Genomic DNA, 14,284 nt, shown 5'->3' on the forward strand with positions numbered 1-14,284 from the left:
CCTTTGTGCTTCTGAGAAATGTTTTCCTGGCTTTCTCTGTCACTGAACTCTAAGCTTTGTGAAAGCAAGGTCTGTGATTTCCTTATTGTTGTGTTTCTCTTGAATTTAAATACAGTGCTTGGCACATAGTAAACTCCTTTAAATGTTCGTTGAATGAACCAACATCCCTGTGAAGTGAGTGGTATAGTGCTTAATCTCTCCTCACCCCCTACCCTTTTAGAGATGGAGAGATGGAGGATAAGGACCTCCCACAAAGTTACACCTGTGCTTGATGGAAGAAGCTGAGCTCGGATCTGAGGGGTACATTTTCTGAGGGGTGCATTTTGCACTGGAAGATCCTGAAGAAATTCCTGACCCAGTGATTTCCTCCCTGCTGGGTCTGTGGTGAAGAGAACAGGCTGACAGAGATGCCCCTGGTGGGTGGGCAAATGCATGGGTTTGTGGCAGTTGGATGAACGAGTTTACCAACATGTGATCCTCTCTTTCCCTTCCCGCTCCCTTCCTGTTCACAGCATCAAGCTGAGCTCCCAGCCCCCAATACAGGCTGGGGATGACGAAAAGAACCAGAGGACGATTACTGTCAACCCTGCCCACATGGGGAAGGCGTTCAAGGTTATGAATGAACTGCGGAGGTACTTTTCCTATTTTGCTCATGCCCTTTTGGAAGGAACTTGCTGGGTGAGCGTCATCAGGGACTGAGAACAGAGGTCAGAACACCACCAACTAGTGAAGTCTGACTCTTCCTCACCCACACTTGTCACTTGGCTTTCCCTTTCAAACTCTGATAGAGACAGAATGGCTTCCTCAAATTTCTCTCTTTCCTCTGTATTTATTTAACACCTATTGTTTCAGTGCTTAATCACTGGGGAAAAAAATCCATTTTGGTTACAGCAGTTCTGTTCATAAACTTGATTTCCAACTGAACCAGCTGCATGAAGGCCAGTAATAGAATGATTGCAACACCTACACACAATTGCAGATTAAAGATTGTGGATGCCAGGCATTTTATTTGGGCCTCCCTCTCTCATGCTTTGGTCTGAACTTTTGTCTTTGTCAAGACAACCACATGAATGGAAGAATACCTAGCTTCTAAAATGCAGTTTAACTCTATAAAGAAAGAAATGAAATGCAGAAGCACTCATCCTCACGGAGCTAAACAGTGAGCGGTATGCAGGCTATTTGTAAGACCAATGTGCATGTTTGCTGAGCTTTTTTGCAAGACAGGCTCAGGGCACTGAACATGTTTTTCTGTACGTAGGCTGTGCATACAATCTCTTCTTTATCAGAGAGCTCAGAAGCTTCCTTTGCCCATGGCATTATTAGTTATCTTTTTTATTGAAATACAATAAATTATTGATTTACAATGTTGTGATAGTTTCAGGTGTACAGCAAAGTGATTCAGTTATATATATATATTCTTTTTCAGATTCTTTTCCATTATAGATTATTACAAGATATTGAATATAGTTCCATGTGCTGTACAGTAAATCTTGTTTATCTATTTTATATATAGTAGTATGTATCTGTTAATCCCAAACTCCTAATTTGTCTCTCCCCCACCCTTTGCCCTTTGGTAAACATAAGTTTGTTTTCTATGTCTGTGAGTCTGTTTCTCTTTTGTAAATAAGTTCATGTGGATCATTAGTTTAGAGTCCACATATAAGTGATATCATGTGATATTTATCTTTCTCTGTCTGACTTACTTCACTTAGTATGATAATCTCTAGGTTCATCTATGTTGCTGTAAATGGCATTATTTCATTCTTTTTTATGGTTGAGTAGTATTCCGTTATATATATATTTATATATATATATGTAAAAAATGATGGTGTATATCTATATCTATATCTATATCATATATATATATATGGTATATATATACCATATCTTCTTTATCCCTTCATCTGTCAATGGACATTTAGGTTGCTTCCATATCTTGGCTATTGTAAATAGTGCTGCAATGAACATTGGGGTGCGTGTATCTTTTTGAATTAGAGTTTTCATCTTTTCCAGATATATGCCCAGGAATGGGATTGCTGGATCATATGGTAGCTCTATTTTTATTTTTTTAAGGAAATTTCATACTGTTCTCCATAGTGGCTGCACCAATTTACATTCCCACCAACAGTGCAGGAGGGTTCCCTTTTCTCCACACCCTCTCCAGCATTTATTATTTGTAGATTTTTTGATGATGGCCATTTTGACTGGTGTGAGGTGATGCCTCATTGTAGTTTTGATTTGCAGTTCTCTAATAATTAGTGATGTTGAGCATCTTTTCATGTTTCTGTTGTGCCCATGCCATTATTTACCGCATATTTCATCCTATTGTGAGTTGTAACTGTTTATACCCTCTTTGTAGTTCATGCGCTCCCTGAGGGCAGGGGCAACTTCTGAATCATTTTAATCTCTAGCACCTTGTACTTCATAGGAGCTTTGAGTTATCCACCAAAGATGCCCAGACATACTGGCTAGACTCTGGGATGCGTGGGTGAGGGTACAAGGTAAAAAATGATAGTAAGTCAATAAAAATGGTCTTTCTAGAGTGCAGATAGGTGTTATGAAGGAAAACTGCATCAGGTGCCTGCCAGGTGGTAGGTATGCAATAATTGTTAGTTTCTTTAAGGGTGTCGTGAAAGCAAGCATGTCAAACCGCAACTTTGGAGGACACTTCCTAAAGGGGAAGGTGCTTGAGCTAAATTCTGAAGAACAAGTAAGAGTTAGAGAAATGAAAAGTGGTAAGGTTAGGGGGAAGTCTTCCAGCCAGAGAAAATGGCATGAGCAAAAGCACATATAGCTGAAGGTGTGTGTTTTGGGTAGGGGCTTAAACTACTTGTAAACAAAAATTCTATATTCATTTACTCATTTCTCCTTTCTGCAAGGCCTAGTCTTTGGCATTAAAAACCAAGTTAAATTAGATTTGTCTTATGCCCTACTGATCAAAAAATTTTTAATTTATTTATTTTATTTTTGGCTGCGTTGGGTCTTCTTTGCTGTGCACAGGCTTTCTCTAGTTGCGGCAAGTTGCTCTTCGTTGTGGTGCACGGGCTTCTCCTTGCGGTGGCTTCTCTTGTTGTGGAGCACAGGCTCTAGAGCACAGGCTCAGTAGTTGTGGTGCATGAGCTTAGTTGCTGTGCGGCATGTGGGATCTTCCCGGACCAGGGCTCGAACCCATGTCCCCTGCATTGGCAGGCAGATTCTTAACCACTATGCAACCAGGGAAGCCTTACTGATCAATTTTTATTAGGCTTCCTGCCAGATTTCCTAGAAGCTCCATCCATAGTTGTTTTAGGCAGTGGGCAGTGCTAACGTTCAATCCTAATTCTCTTTTGTCACTAAAGAATTTGTGTTGTGTTCCCTAGACACTGTTGAAGTTCCTCATTTAGTTCCCTTGAGTATGGCTTGTGTCCTTTGTCTGATTTAAGACTTCAGGTCTCCAAATAAACAACCTAACTTTACACCTCGAGGAATTAGAAAAAGAAGTTCAATCTAAGCTCAAATTTAGCAGAAGGAAAGAAATAATAAAGATTAGATAAAATGAAATAGAGACTAGAAAGACAATAGGAAAAAAATCAATGAAACTAAGAGCTGTTTCTTTGAAAAGATAAACAAAATTGACAAATCTTTAGCTAAACTAACCAAGATAAAAAGAGAGAGGACTCACAATTATAAATGAAAAAGGAGACGTTACAACTTTTATCACAGAAAGACAAATCATTACAAGAGGCCACTATGAAGAATTATATACCAACAAATTGGATAACCTAGAAGAAATGGATAAATTCCTTGAAACGTATAAACTATGAAGACTGGATCAAGAAGTAGAAAATCTGAACAAACCAGTAATGATTAAGGAGATTGGATTGGTAATCAAAAATCTCTCAACAAAGAAAAGTATGAACAGATGGTTTCACTGGTGAATTCTACCAAACTTTCAAAGAATAATTAACACTAGTCCTTCTCATACTCTTCCCAAAACTTGAGGAGGAGGGAATAATCCCAGACTCATTACCAGCATTACCCTGATACCAAAGCCAGCTAAGGACACTATAAGAAAAGAAAACTGTAGGCCAATATCCCTGATAAATATTGATGCAAAAATTCTCAACAAAATTCTAGCAAACAGTATATGTATGATCTGGTAAAATATGATCTGATAAAAGGATCATATACCATGATCAAGTGAGATTTATCTCTGGGATGCAAGGGTGGTTCAAGATAATGAAATCAATAAATGTGATACACCACATTCATAGAATGAAGGATAAAAATCGTAAGATCCTTTCAATAGATGCAGAAAAGCTGTTTGACAAAATTCAACATCCTTTCATAATAAAAGACTCCCAACAAATTGGGTATAGAAGGATCATACCTCAACATGTTAAAAGCCCTGTATGACAAACCCACAGCTAACATTATAACGGTGAAAGTTTGAAAGCTTTTTCTCTGAGGTCAGGAAAAAGACAAGGGTGCCCACTTTCACTTCTTTTTGAACATAGTACTGGAAGTTCTCGCCAGAGCAGTTAGGCAAGAAAAAGAAATAAAAGGCATCCAAATTAGAAAAGAAGAAGCAAAATCATCTCTGTTTGCAGATAACATGATCCTATGTATAAAAAACCCTAAAACACTCCACCAAAAAGCTGTTAGAACTTAAAAACAAATTTGGTAAAGTTGCAGGATACAAAATCAACATACAAAAGTCAGTCTCATTTCTATACAGTAACAAACTATCTGAAAAAGAAATAAAGCAATCTCATTTACAATAGTGTCAAAGCAATAAAATATTAGGAATAAATTTAACCAAGAAGGTGAAAGATCTGTACACTGAAAACCATAAGATATTGATGAAAGAGATTGAAGAAGAGACACAGATAAATGGAAAGATATCCCATACTCATGGATTGAGAGAATTAATATTTTTAAAATGTCCATACTCCCCAAAGCCATCTGTAGATTCAGTGCAATCCCTATCAAAATTCCAATGGCAGTTTTCACAGAAATAGAAGAAACAATCCTAAAATTTGTATGGAACCACAAAAGAACCTAAACAGCCAAAGCAATCTTGTAAAAGAAGAGCAAAGTTTGGAGACATCACACTCTCTGATTTCAAACTACAATCGGCCCTTGAACAACATGGGTTTGAACTGCAAGGGTCCCCTTACCTGGATTTTTTTCATTAACTGCTATTGTACTACACTATCTGTGGTTGGTTGAATCCTGGATGTGGAATTGTGGATATGGAAAAGTTATATGTGGATTTTCGACTGCATGGGGAAGGAGGAGTTTGCTCCCCTAACCCCCATGTTGTTCAAGGGTCAACTGTATATGACAAAACTATGGTAATCAGAACAGTATGGTATAGACATGTAGACCAGTGGAACAGAATTGAGAGCCCAGAAATAAACCCACATGTATATGGTCAACTACTATTTGACAGAGGAGCCAAGAATACTTAATGGGGAAAGGATAGTCTTTCATCCAATGGTGTTAGGTTTACTGGACATCCACATGTGAAAGAATGACATTGCACTCCTGTCTTACACCACTCACAAAAATTAACTCAAAATGGATTAAAGACCTAAATGTTAAGACCTGAAACCATAAAACTCCTGGAAGAAAACAGGGGAAAAAAATAAACAAGTGGGACTTCATCAAACTGAAAAGCTCCTTCACAGCAAAGGAAATCATCAACAAAATGAAAAGGCAACCTATGAAAGGGAGAAAATACTGGCAAACCATAAATCTTATGAAGGGTTAATATCCAAAACATACAAGGAATGCTTAGAACTCAGTAGAAAAAAATGATTAAAAATGGGCAAAGGACCTCAATAAACATTTTTGCAAAGAAGATACCCAAATGGCCAACAGGTGCATGGAAAGGGGATCAACATCACTAATCATCAGGGAAATTCAGATCAAAATCACAATAAGGTATCACCTCACACCTGTTAGAATGGCTATTATCAAACAAGCAAACAAAAACAGACAAATAAAAAACACACAAGAGGGCTTCCCTGGTGGCGCAGTGGTTGAGAGTCTGCCTGCCAATGCAGGGGACGTGGGTTCGTGCCCCGGTCCAGGAAGATCCCACATGCCACAGAGCGGCTAGGCCCGTGAGCCATGGCCGCTGAGCCTGCGCGTCCGGAGCCTCTGCTCCGCAACAGGAGAGGCCACAACAGTGAGAGGCCCACGTACCGCAAAACAAAACAAAACAAAACAAACACACAAGAGATAACAAGTGCTTGTGAGGCTGTGGAGAAAAGGGAACACTTGTGTGCTATTGGTAGGAATGTAAATTGGTACAGTCACTATGGAAAACAATATGGAGATTCCTCAAAAAATTAAAAATTGATCTGTGGGCTTCCCTGGTGGCACAGTGGTTAAGAATCTGCCTGCTACTGCAGGGGACATGGGTTCGAGCCCTGGTCTGGGAAGATCCCACATGCCGCGGAGCAACTGAGCCCATGTACCACAACTACTGAGCCTGTGCTCTAGAGCCTGTGAGCCACAACTACTGAAGCCTGTGCGCCACAACTACTGAAGCCCGTGCGCCTAGAGCCCATGCTCTGCAACAAGAGAAGCCACCTCAGTGAGAAGCCTGCACCCCACAACAAAGAGTAGACCCCGCTCTCAGCAACTAGAGAAAATCCGCATGCAGCAGTGAAGATACAATGCAGCCAAAAATTAAATAAACGAATTAAAAAAAATTGATCTGCTCTACAATGTAGCAGTCACACGTCTGGGCATATATCTGAAGGAAATGAAATCACCATCTTGAAGAGATATTTGCACTCCCATGTTCATTGCAGCATTATTCACAGTAGCCAAGACATGAACACAACCTAACTGCTGGTCAGTGGATGAATGGATAAAGAAGATGTGGTATATATACACACTGGAATATTATTCAGCCATAAAAAGAGGAAATCCTGTCATTAGCAACAACATGGATGAACCTCGAGGGCATTGTATTCAGTGAAGTAAGTCAGACAGAGAAAGACAAAGACTGTATGATCTCATTTATATGTGAAATCTAAAAAAGCCGAACTCACAGAAAGAGAATAGGTTAGTGGTTGTCAGGGACTGGGGGTTGTGGGAAATGGGAGATGTTGGTCAGAGGGTACAAACCTCCAGTTTTAAGAGGAATAAGTTCTGGGGATCTAATGTACGATGTGGTGACTATAGTTAGCAGTACTGTATTGCATACTTGAAAGTTGCTAAGAGAGTAGATCTTAAATGTTCTCACCACAAAAAATAAATGGTAACTATGTGAGATGATAGATGTATTACCTTATTGTGGTAATTATTTCACAATATATATCAAATCATCACATTATACGCTTTAAACGTACACAATGTTATATGTCAATTATAGCTCAATAAAACTGGGGGGAAAAGACTGCCTGCTTTAGCCAACTGTAGTAACTGCTTAAAGGTAGAGCTCAGGAAATAGACATGCACACAGAATTCCCCGAACCCTCACTTTATATTATTAGCATTTTTTCTTTTTCTTAAATACCTAAAAAAAATCCTGTTATGTCTGTTCCTTCTTTTGCAAGTTACCACATTTTTGCATCTTTCCTCAAAAGCATCAACTTGGATTTAACCTCCTCCAACAGTCCTGCTGCTTCTCTTTTGTATAAGTCAGCGTTTGCCAAGGCTGTTCTGAGGAACATTTCCTCAAGATGCTCTGTGGGGAAAAAAGAGATCTGTAACAAAATGAGTTTGAAAAATGTTATATAAAACTGCTATACCCACCCCCTGAGATTCATAATATATATACGCATATTAAAATCTCTAAGAAGTCGTACAATAAACTTGTCTAACTGAGGGTTTCCCACATGGTTTTGAATTCTCTTTGGTTGTTGTTGTTATGGATAGACCGAGTGTTCTGTGAAACTTATTTTGGAAAACACTGGTCCTTTGCTGAAATTTAAGTGAATCATCTTTGTGTGAGTCAGGGTTTTTCAGAGAAACAGAACCAATAATATATCTATTTATATATCTATTATTATTATATTATTTATATATATTATTGCTTCTGTTTCTCTGGAAAACCAGATATATAGACACAGATATGTAAGAGGAGATTTATTATAGGAGTTTAACTCACATGATTGTGGAGGACGAGAATTGCCACAATCTGCTGTCTACAAGCTGGAGAACCAGGAGAGCCAGTGGTATAATTCAGTCCAAATCTGAAGGCCTGAGAAACAAGAGCCAGTGGAGTATGTCTTGCAGTCCAAAGGCCCAAGAACCAAGAGCTTCGATGTCTGAGGGCAGGAGAAGATGGGCAGTATAGCTCAAGAAGAGAAAGAGAGAATTCACCCTTCCTCCACCTTTTTCAAGCCCTCTGTGGATTGGATGATGCCCACCTACATTGGTGCAAGAGATCTTCTTTTCTCAGTCTACCAGTTCAAAGGCTAATCTCCTCTAGAGAAACCTTTGCAGGCACACCCACAAATAATATTTTATCAGCTATCTGGGCATCACTTAGCCTGGTTAAGTTGACATATAATATTAACCATCACAGTCTTGTTCTTCCTTTTGATTTTTTCAAATTGATTTTGATTTTTTCAAATGGACCACAATCTGTTTATGTTTTGGTTGGGAAAATTTTAGTTCAGGTTTAGGCATGGATTTCCCTTTCATTTTTAAATTAAAACCTTTAAATTTTTCTTTAAAAATTTGTAAATTTTGTAAATTTTTTGTAAAAAGAATATAGAACATTTAGAAAATACAGGTGAGCAAAAAGTCACAGTGCTAACCATTGTTAACCCTTAGGAGATCTTTTTTTTCTTTAATATGTATGTCTCAACCAGATTTTTTTTCCTATGGGTGATTTTTATTTTATTTATTTAAAAAATATTTTAATTTTATTGGAGTACAGTTGATTGACAATGTTGTGTTAGTTTCATGTGTACAGCGAAGTGATTCAGTTATACATATACATATATTCATTCTTTTTAGATTCTTTTCTCATATAGGTTATCACAGAATATTAGGTAGAGTGCCCTGTGCTATACAGTAGGTCCTTGTTTATCTGTCTTATATATAGTAGTATATGTGTTCAACCAGATTTTTATTCTTAACATTATGTTGAACAAATTTTTTGTGTTACTGTTCTACAACTTCATTTTAAGTGGATGCATGATATTCTATTTTTGTTTTTTTTAAAACACTTCCCTGTTGTTGGGTGTCTAGGTTTTCCAATCCCTCAAATAAATAATACCTGCAGTGGTTATGTGTGGAGCAGGATAGCACAGTGGTCACAAGCATAGACTCTGGAGCCAGGCAGCCTGGTTTCAAATCTTGGCTCCAGTGCTGACTAGCTGTGAACCTGGGCAAGTTCTTTAATATCCCCAACCTCACTTTTGTCAACCATAAAATGGGGCTAATAATAGTTCCAGTCTTGCTGGCTTGTTAAGAGGATTAATAAGTTAAGTGCTTAGAACAGTGACAGCACATATATTACTGTTGTTAAGTACTTGTGCATATTTACAATTATTTCTATAGAATTAATTCCTAGAAGTAGAATTGCTAATTTAAACAGCATGTTGCATATTAATAATAATAGCTATTCCTTAGATATTTTATGAGTCCTTGCAACATAGTGAACATTCTGTGTCAGCTGTTATTATGATGGCGATTTTTTAAAAAAGATATCTTTATTTATTTATTTAATTTATTTTTGGCTGTGTCGGATCTTAGTTGCGGCACGCGGGATCTTTTGGTGTGGTTGTGGTGCGTGGGCTTCCCTCTAGTTGTGGTGTGCAGGTTTTCTCTTCTCTAGTTGTGGCACGCAGGCTCCAGGATGCCTGGGCTCTGTAGTTTGTGGAACGGTGGCTCTAGTTGAGGCGCGCGAGCTCAGTAGTTCTGACACGCAGGCCTAGTTGCCCTGCGGCATGTGGGATCCTAGTTCCCCGACCGGGGATCGACCCTGTGTCCCCTGCATAGCAAGGCGGATTCTTTACCACTGGACCACCAGGGAAGTCCCCTGATGGCAATTTTTTGCTTCAGGCCTATGGCAGTAGGTGAGACAAAGTCTTGCCCTCAATCTTGCTTGCATTCTAGTGGTGTTCAAAGACTATATCAAATTCTAAGTTATTTAAATGGCTAACTTAAAAAACTAGCGTGGAATGGGGGAGGCAGGGAGAGAAAGGGGGCCTGAATAGACACTTTATTGATTTGGGTGAGTTTAATGGGAACTGGAGAGAGGCATACTTTGTTTTGATGAAGGCCAGGGTGAAGCACCTTGCCATTCAGGGGTCAGGCTAATGAAATGTTACCTGATATTCCAGGGACCTAGGGTTATTTCTTGCATTATTTTCACATTCCCCTCCCTCAATTTTAAGCTATTTTAGTTCAAGCACACATGTTCTTTGCAATTTATGAATCACACAATTCACGTGTTTCCTGTTCTTTATACTTGCATTGTAGAAAATGGGCTGCTGACATGGTAACCAACCAGCTTTCCTCCTCCTTTTGCACTTCCTCGCTCTGCTCTGGTCAGACCAACAGCTGCTTCTGGGCAGCAGAACCCTAATGGCTCTTTGTCTCCTGACTTACCAGCCAACCAGCAAGTGGGCACGTGGTCCTTGTTGGAATAGCACCCCCTCATCAGGCCTGAAAAGGAACGACAATCTTCTATCTTATCTTTACAGTGTGAATCTCTCATTTCTCCATTGCAAAAAGTTCTCTGCTTCATCTTTTTTTTTTAGATTGTTTTCCAGTATGGCTTTATTACTAGTAACGAGCCATTTTAGCACACTGCTTTTTGTTTTTCTTTTCTTTTGAAGTGTATCATTTTTTTTTAGCCTTTAAAATTTTTATTCCTTCTTGCTTTTAGTATAACTTTTTAAAATTGAAGCATAGTTGATTTACAATATTGTGTTAGCTTCAAGTGTACAGCATACTGATTCATTTTTTTTTTCAGATTATATTCCATTATAGGTTATTACAGGATATTGAGTATAATTTCCTGTGCTGTACAGTAAATCTTTGTTGCTTATCTCTTTTATGTATAGTAGTTTATATCTTTTAATACCATACTCCTAATTTGCCCCTCCCCCCTCCCCTTTGGTAACCATAAATTTGTTTTCTATGTCTGTGAGTCTGTTTCTGTTTTGTATATACATTCATTTGTATTATTTTTTAGATTTCATATGTAAGTGATATAGTATTTGTCTTTCTCTGTCTGACTTATTTCACTAAGCATAGTATTCTCTAGGTCCATCCGTGTTACTGCAAATGGAGATTTTTCATTCTTTTTTATTGCTGGGCAGTATTCCATTTTGTGTGTGTGTGTGTGTGTGTGTGTGTGTGTGTGTGTGTGTATCACATCTTCTTAAGCCAATCATCTGGACACTTGGGTTGCTTCCATGTCTTGGCTATTGTGAATACTGCTGCTATGAACATTGGGGTGCATATATCTTTTCGATTTAGAATTTTCATTTTTTGCAGATGTATATGCTGTTTTTCTTTTTTTGGTAACAGCTTCATCAAGATATAATTCATATACCATACAATTCACCCATTTAAAGTGTACAATTTAATGGCTTTTATTATATTCACAGAATTGGGCAACCATCAATCAATTTTAGAATATTTTCATCACCCTGTATACTGTAGCAGTAATCCCCCTGTTATCCCTATTCACTCACCTCCCAGTACTAGACAACCTCTAATCTTTCTGTCTTTATGATTTGCCTATTTTGGAATCATATAATGTGTCTTTTGTGACTAACAGTTTTTACTTAGCATAATGTTTTCAAGGTTCATTCATGCTGTAGCATGTCTCAGTATTTCATTCCTTTTTATTGCTGAATAATATTTCATTGTATGGATATACAGATTTGAGGCCATTTGGCTATTATGAATAATGCTGCTGTGAACATTCAGGTACAAGTTTTTGTGTGGATGTATGTTTTATTTCTCTTGGGAGTGGGATTCCTGGGTCAAATAACAACTCTGTGTTTAACCTTTTGAGGAACCGTCAGACTGTTTTCCACAGCAGCTGTACCACTTTACATTTCTATCAGCAGTGTATAAAGCTCCCAATTTCTCCATATCCTCATCAACACTTGTTATTTTCTGTGTTTTTGATTATAACCATCCTAGTATGTGTGAGGAGTTATCTCATTGTGGTTTTGATTTACGTTTCTCTGATGACTAATGATGTTGAGCACCTTTTCATGTGATCATTGGCCATTTCTGTATCTTATTTGGAGAATGTCTATTAAGATACTTTGCCTATTTTAAATTGGGTTATATGCCTACTTATTATTGAGTTGTAAAGTTTTTATATATTCTAGATACAAGCTTCTTCTCAGACATATGATTTACAAAGTTCTTCTTTCATTATGTAGGTCTTCTTCTCATTTTCCTGATGTCCTGAAGCACAAAAGTTGTAAACTTTGATGTCTAATGTATCTTTTTTTTTGTTTGTGCTTTTGGTGTCCTATCTAACAAACCACTGCCTAATCCAAAGTCATGAAGATTTACCCCACTGTCTCTTCTAAGAGTTTTATAGTTTTAGCTCTTACATTTAGGTCTTTGATCCATTTTGAGTTAATTTTTGTGTATGGTGTGAGGTAGGGGTCCAACTTCATTCTTTTGCATGTGGATATCCAGTTACCCTAGCAGCATTTGTTGAAAAGATTATTCTCTCCCGGTTGAATGGTCTTAGCATCCTTTTCAGAAATCAATTAACTGTGAATGTGAGGGTTTATTTTAAACTCTCAATTCTATTCTGTTGATCTATGTATCTATCCTTGTGCTATTACTACACTGTCTTTAGCTTTGTAGTGTTTTGAAATTGGGAAACCTGAGTTCTTCAACTCTGTTCTTTTTCAAGATTGTTTTGGCCATTCTAGGTCCCTTGCATTTACATTTGAATTTTAGGCTCAGCTTGTCACTTTCTGCAAAGAAGCCAGCTGGGAGTTTGATAGAAATTGTATTGAATCTGTAGAACATTTTGGGGGAGAATTGCCATCTTAACAGTATTAATCTTCCAATTCATGAACACTGGAGGTCTTTCCACTTACTTAAGTCTTTTTTTTTTTTTTTTTAACATCTTTATTGGGGTATAATTACTTTACAATGGTGTGTTAGTTTCTGCTTTATAACAAAGTGAATCAGTTATACATATACATATGTTCCCATATCTCTTCCCTCTTGCGTCTCCCTCCCTCCCACCCTCTCTACCCCACCCCTCCAGGCTGTCACAAAGCACCGAGCCAATATCCCTGTGCCATGCGGCTGCTTCCCACTAGCTATCTACCTTACTACGTTTGTTAGTGTGTATATGTCCATGACTCTCTCTCGCCCCGTCACAGCTTATTTAAGTCTTTAATTTACTTCAACTGTGTTTTATAGTTTTAGGGTATAGGTTTTGAATTTTTTTGTTAAATTTATTCCTAAAGTATTTTATTCTTTTTGATGCTATTGTAAATTGAATTTTAAAAATATCATTTTTGGATTGTTCACCGCAAGTGTAGAGAAACACAGTTGATTTTTTGTAGATTGATCTTGTATTCTGCAACCTCCTTATACTCATTTATTTATTTTAGTAGTTTTTTAGTGGATTCCTTGGGATTTTATATGTACAAGATCATGTCATTTGTGAATAGAGATAGTTTTATTTCTTTCTTTCCAATTTGGATACCCTTTATTTCATTTCCTTGCCTAATTGCCCTGGCTAGCCACCCTAATGTTATCTTACTTATCAGCAGTATTTGGTACAATTGATCATTCCTCCCTTTTTGTAGCCCTGTCTTTACTTGGCTTCTTGGACATCACACCCTTTTGGTTTTCCTCCTATCCCACTGGCTGTTTTCTCATCTCTTTTGTTGGTTCTTCCCCTTTACCCCAACTTCTTAACTATTTCCCACCTCTGAACTCCAGACCCTGGTATCCACTTGCCTACTTGACAGCCCCACTTAGATGTCTAAAAGGCAGCTCAAATTTACCATGTCCAAAACTTACTCTAATCTTGATTGAAGTGTTTTGTGGAAAAAAGGAAGAAAAGAAATAAATATTTACTGAATGTTTACTATTAGTGCTATTCATTATCTTGTTTACAACACATGTCAGTTCTACAATACTCAGGGGACATGAACCCTGGTCAGTTTGATTCCAGGGCCTGAGCTCCTTCCTAACAGCTCTACTCTATTTCCTACAAATCACGGTGTGTATAGCCCTACTTTTCTCTCCTCAAGACTGTCCTTTGGAGTAGTGTCTGATACTTCAGAAAAAAGGATCTCACAGGATCTCTGGTAATTGGAAT

At 37.9% G+C, this 14,284-nt stretch overlaps 1 protein-coding gene across 1 annotated transcript in view; it reads left to right on the top strand.

Moving 5' to 3' along the window:
- The window catches only part of KLHL3 (kelch like family member 3), a 109,555-nt gene that overhangs the window by 10,454 nt on the left and 84,817 nt on the right, over positions 1 to 14,284 (top strand). Inside the window, exon 2 of the mRNA XM_027096729.1 lies at positions 513 to 632. Coding sequence (XP_026952530.1) covers positions 513 to 632 — 120 coding nt within the window. The remainder of the gene's footprint in view (positions 1 to 512; positions 633 to 14,284) is intronic.

This window comes from Aethalodelphis obliquidens, unplaced genomic scaffold (assembly GCF_003676395.1).
Source record: "Aethalodelphis obliquidens isolate GAN/ISIS:26980383/991018 unplaced genomic scaffold, ASM367639v1 scaffold4, whole genome shotgun sequence".
NCBI classification, from domain to species: Eukaryota; Metazoa; Chordata; class Mammalia; order Artiodactyla; family Delphinidae; genus Aethalodelphis; species Aethalodelphis obliquidens.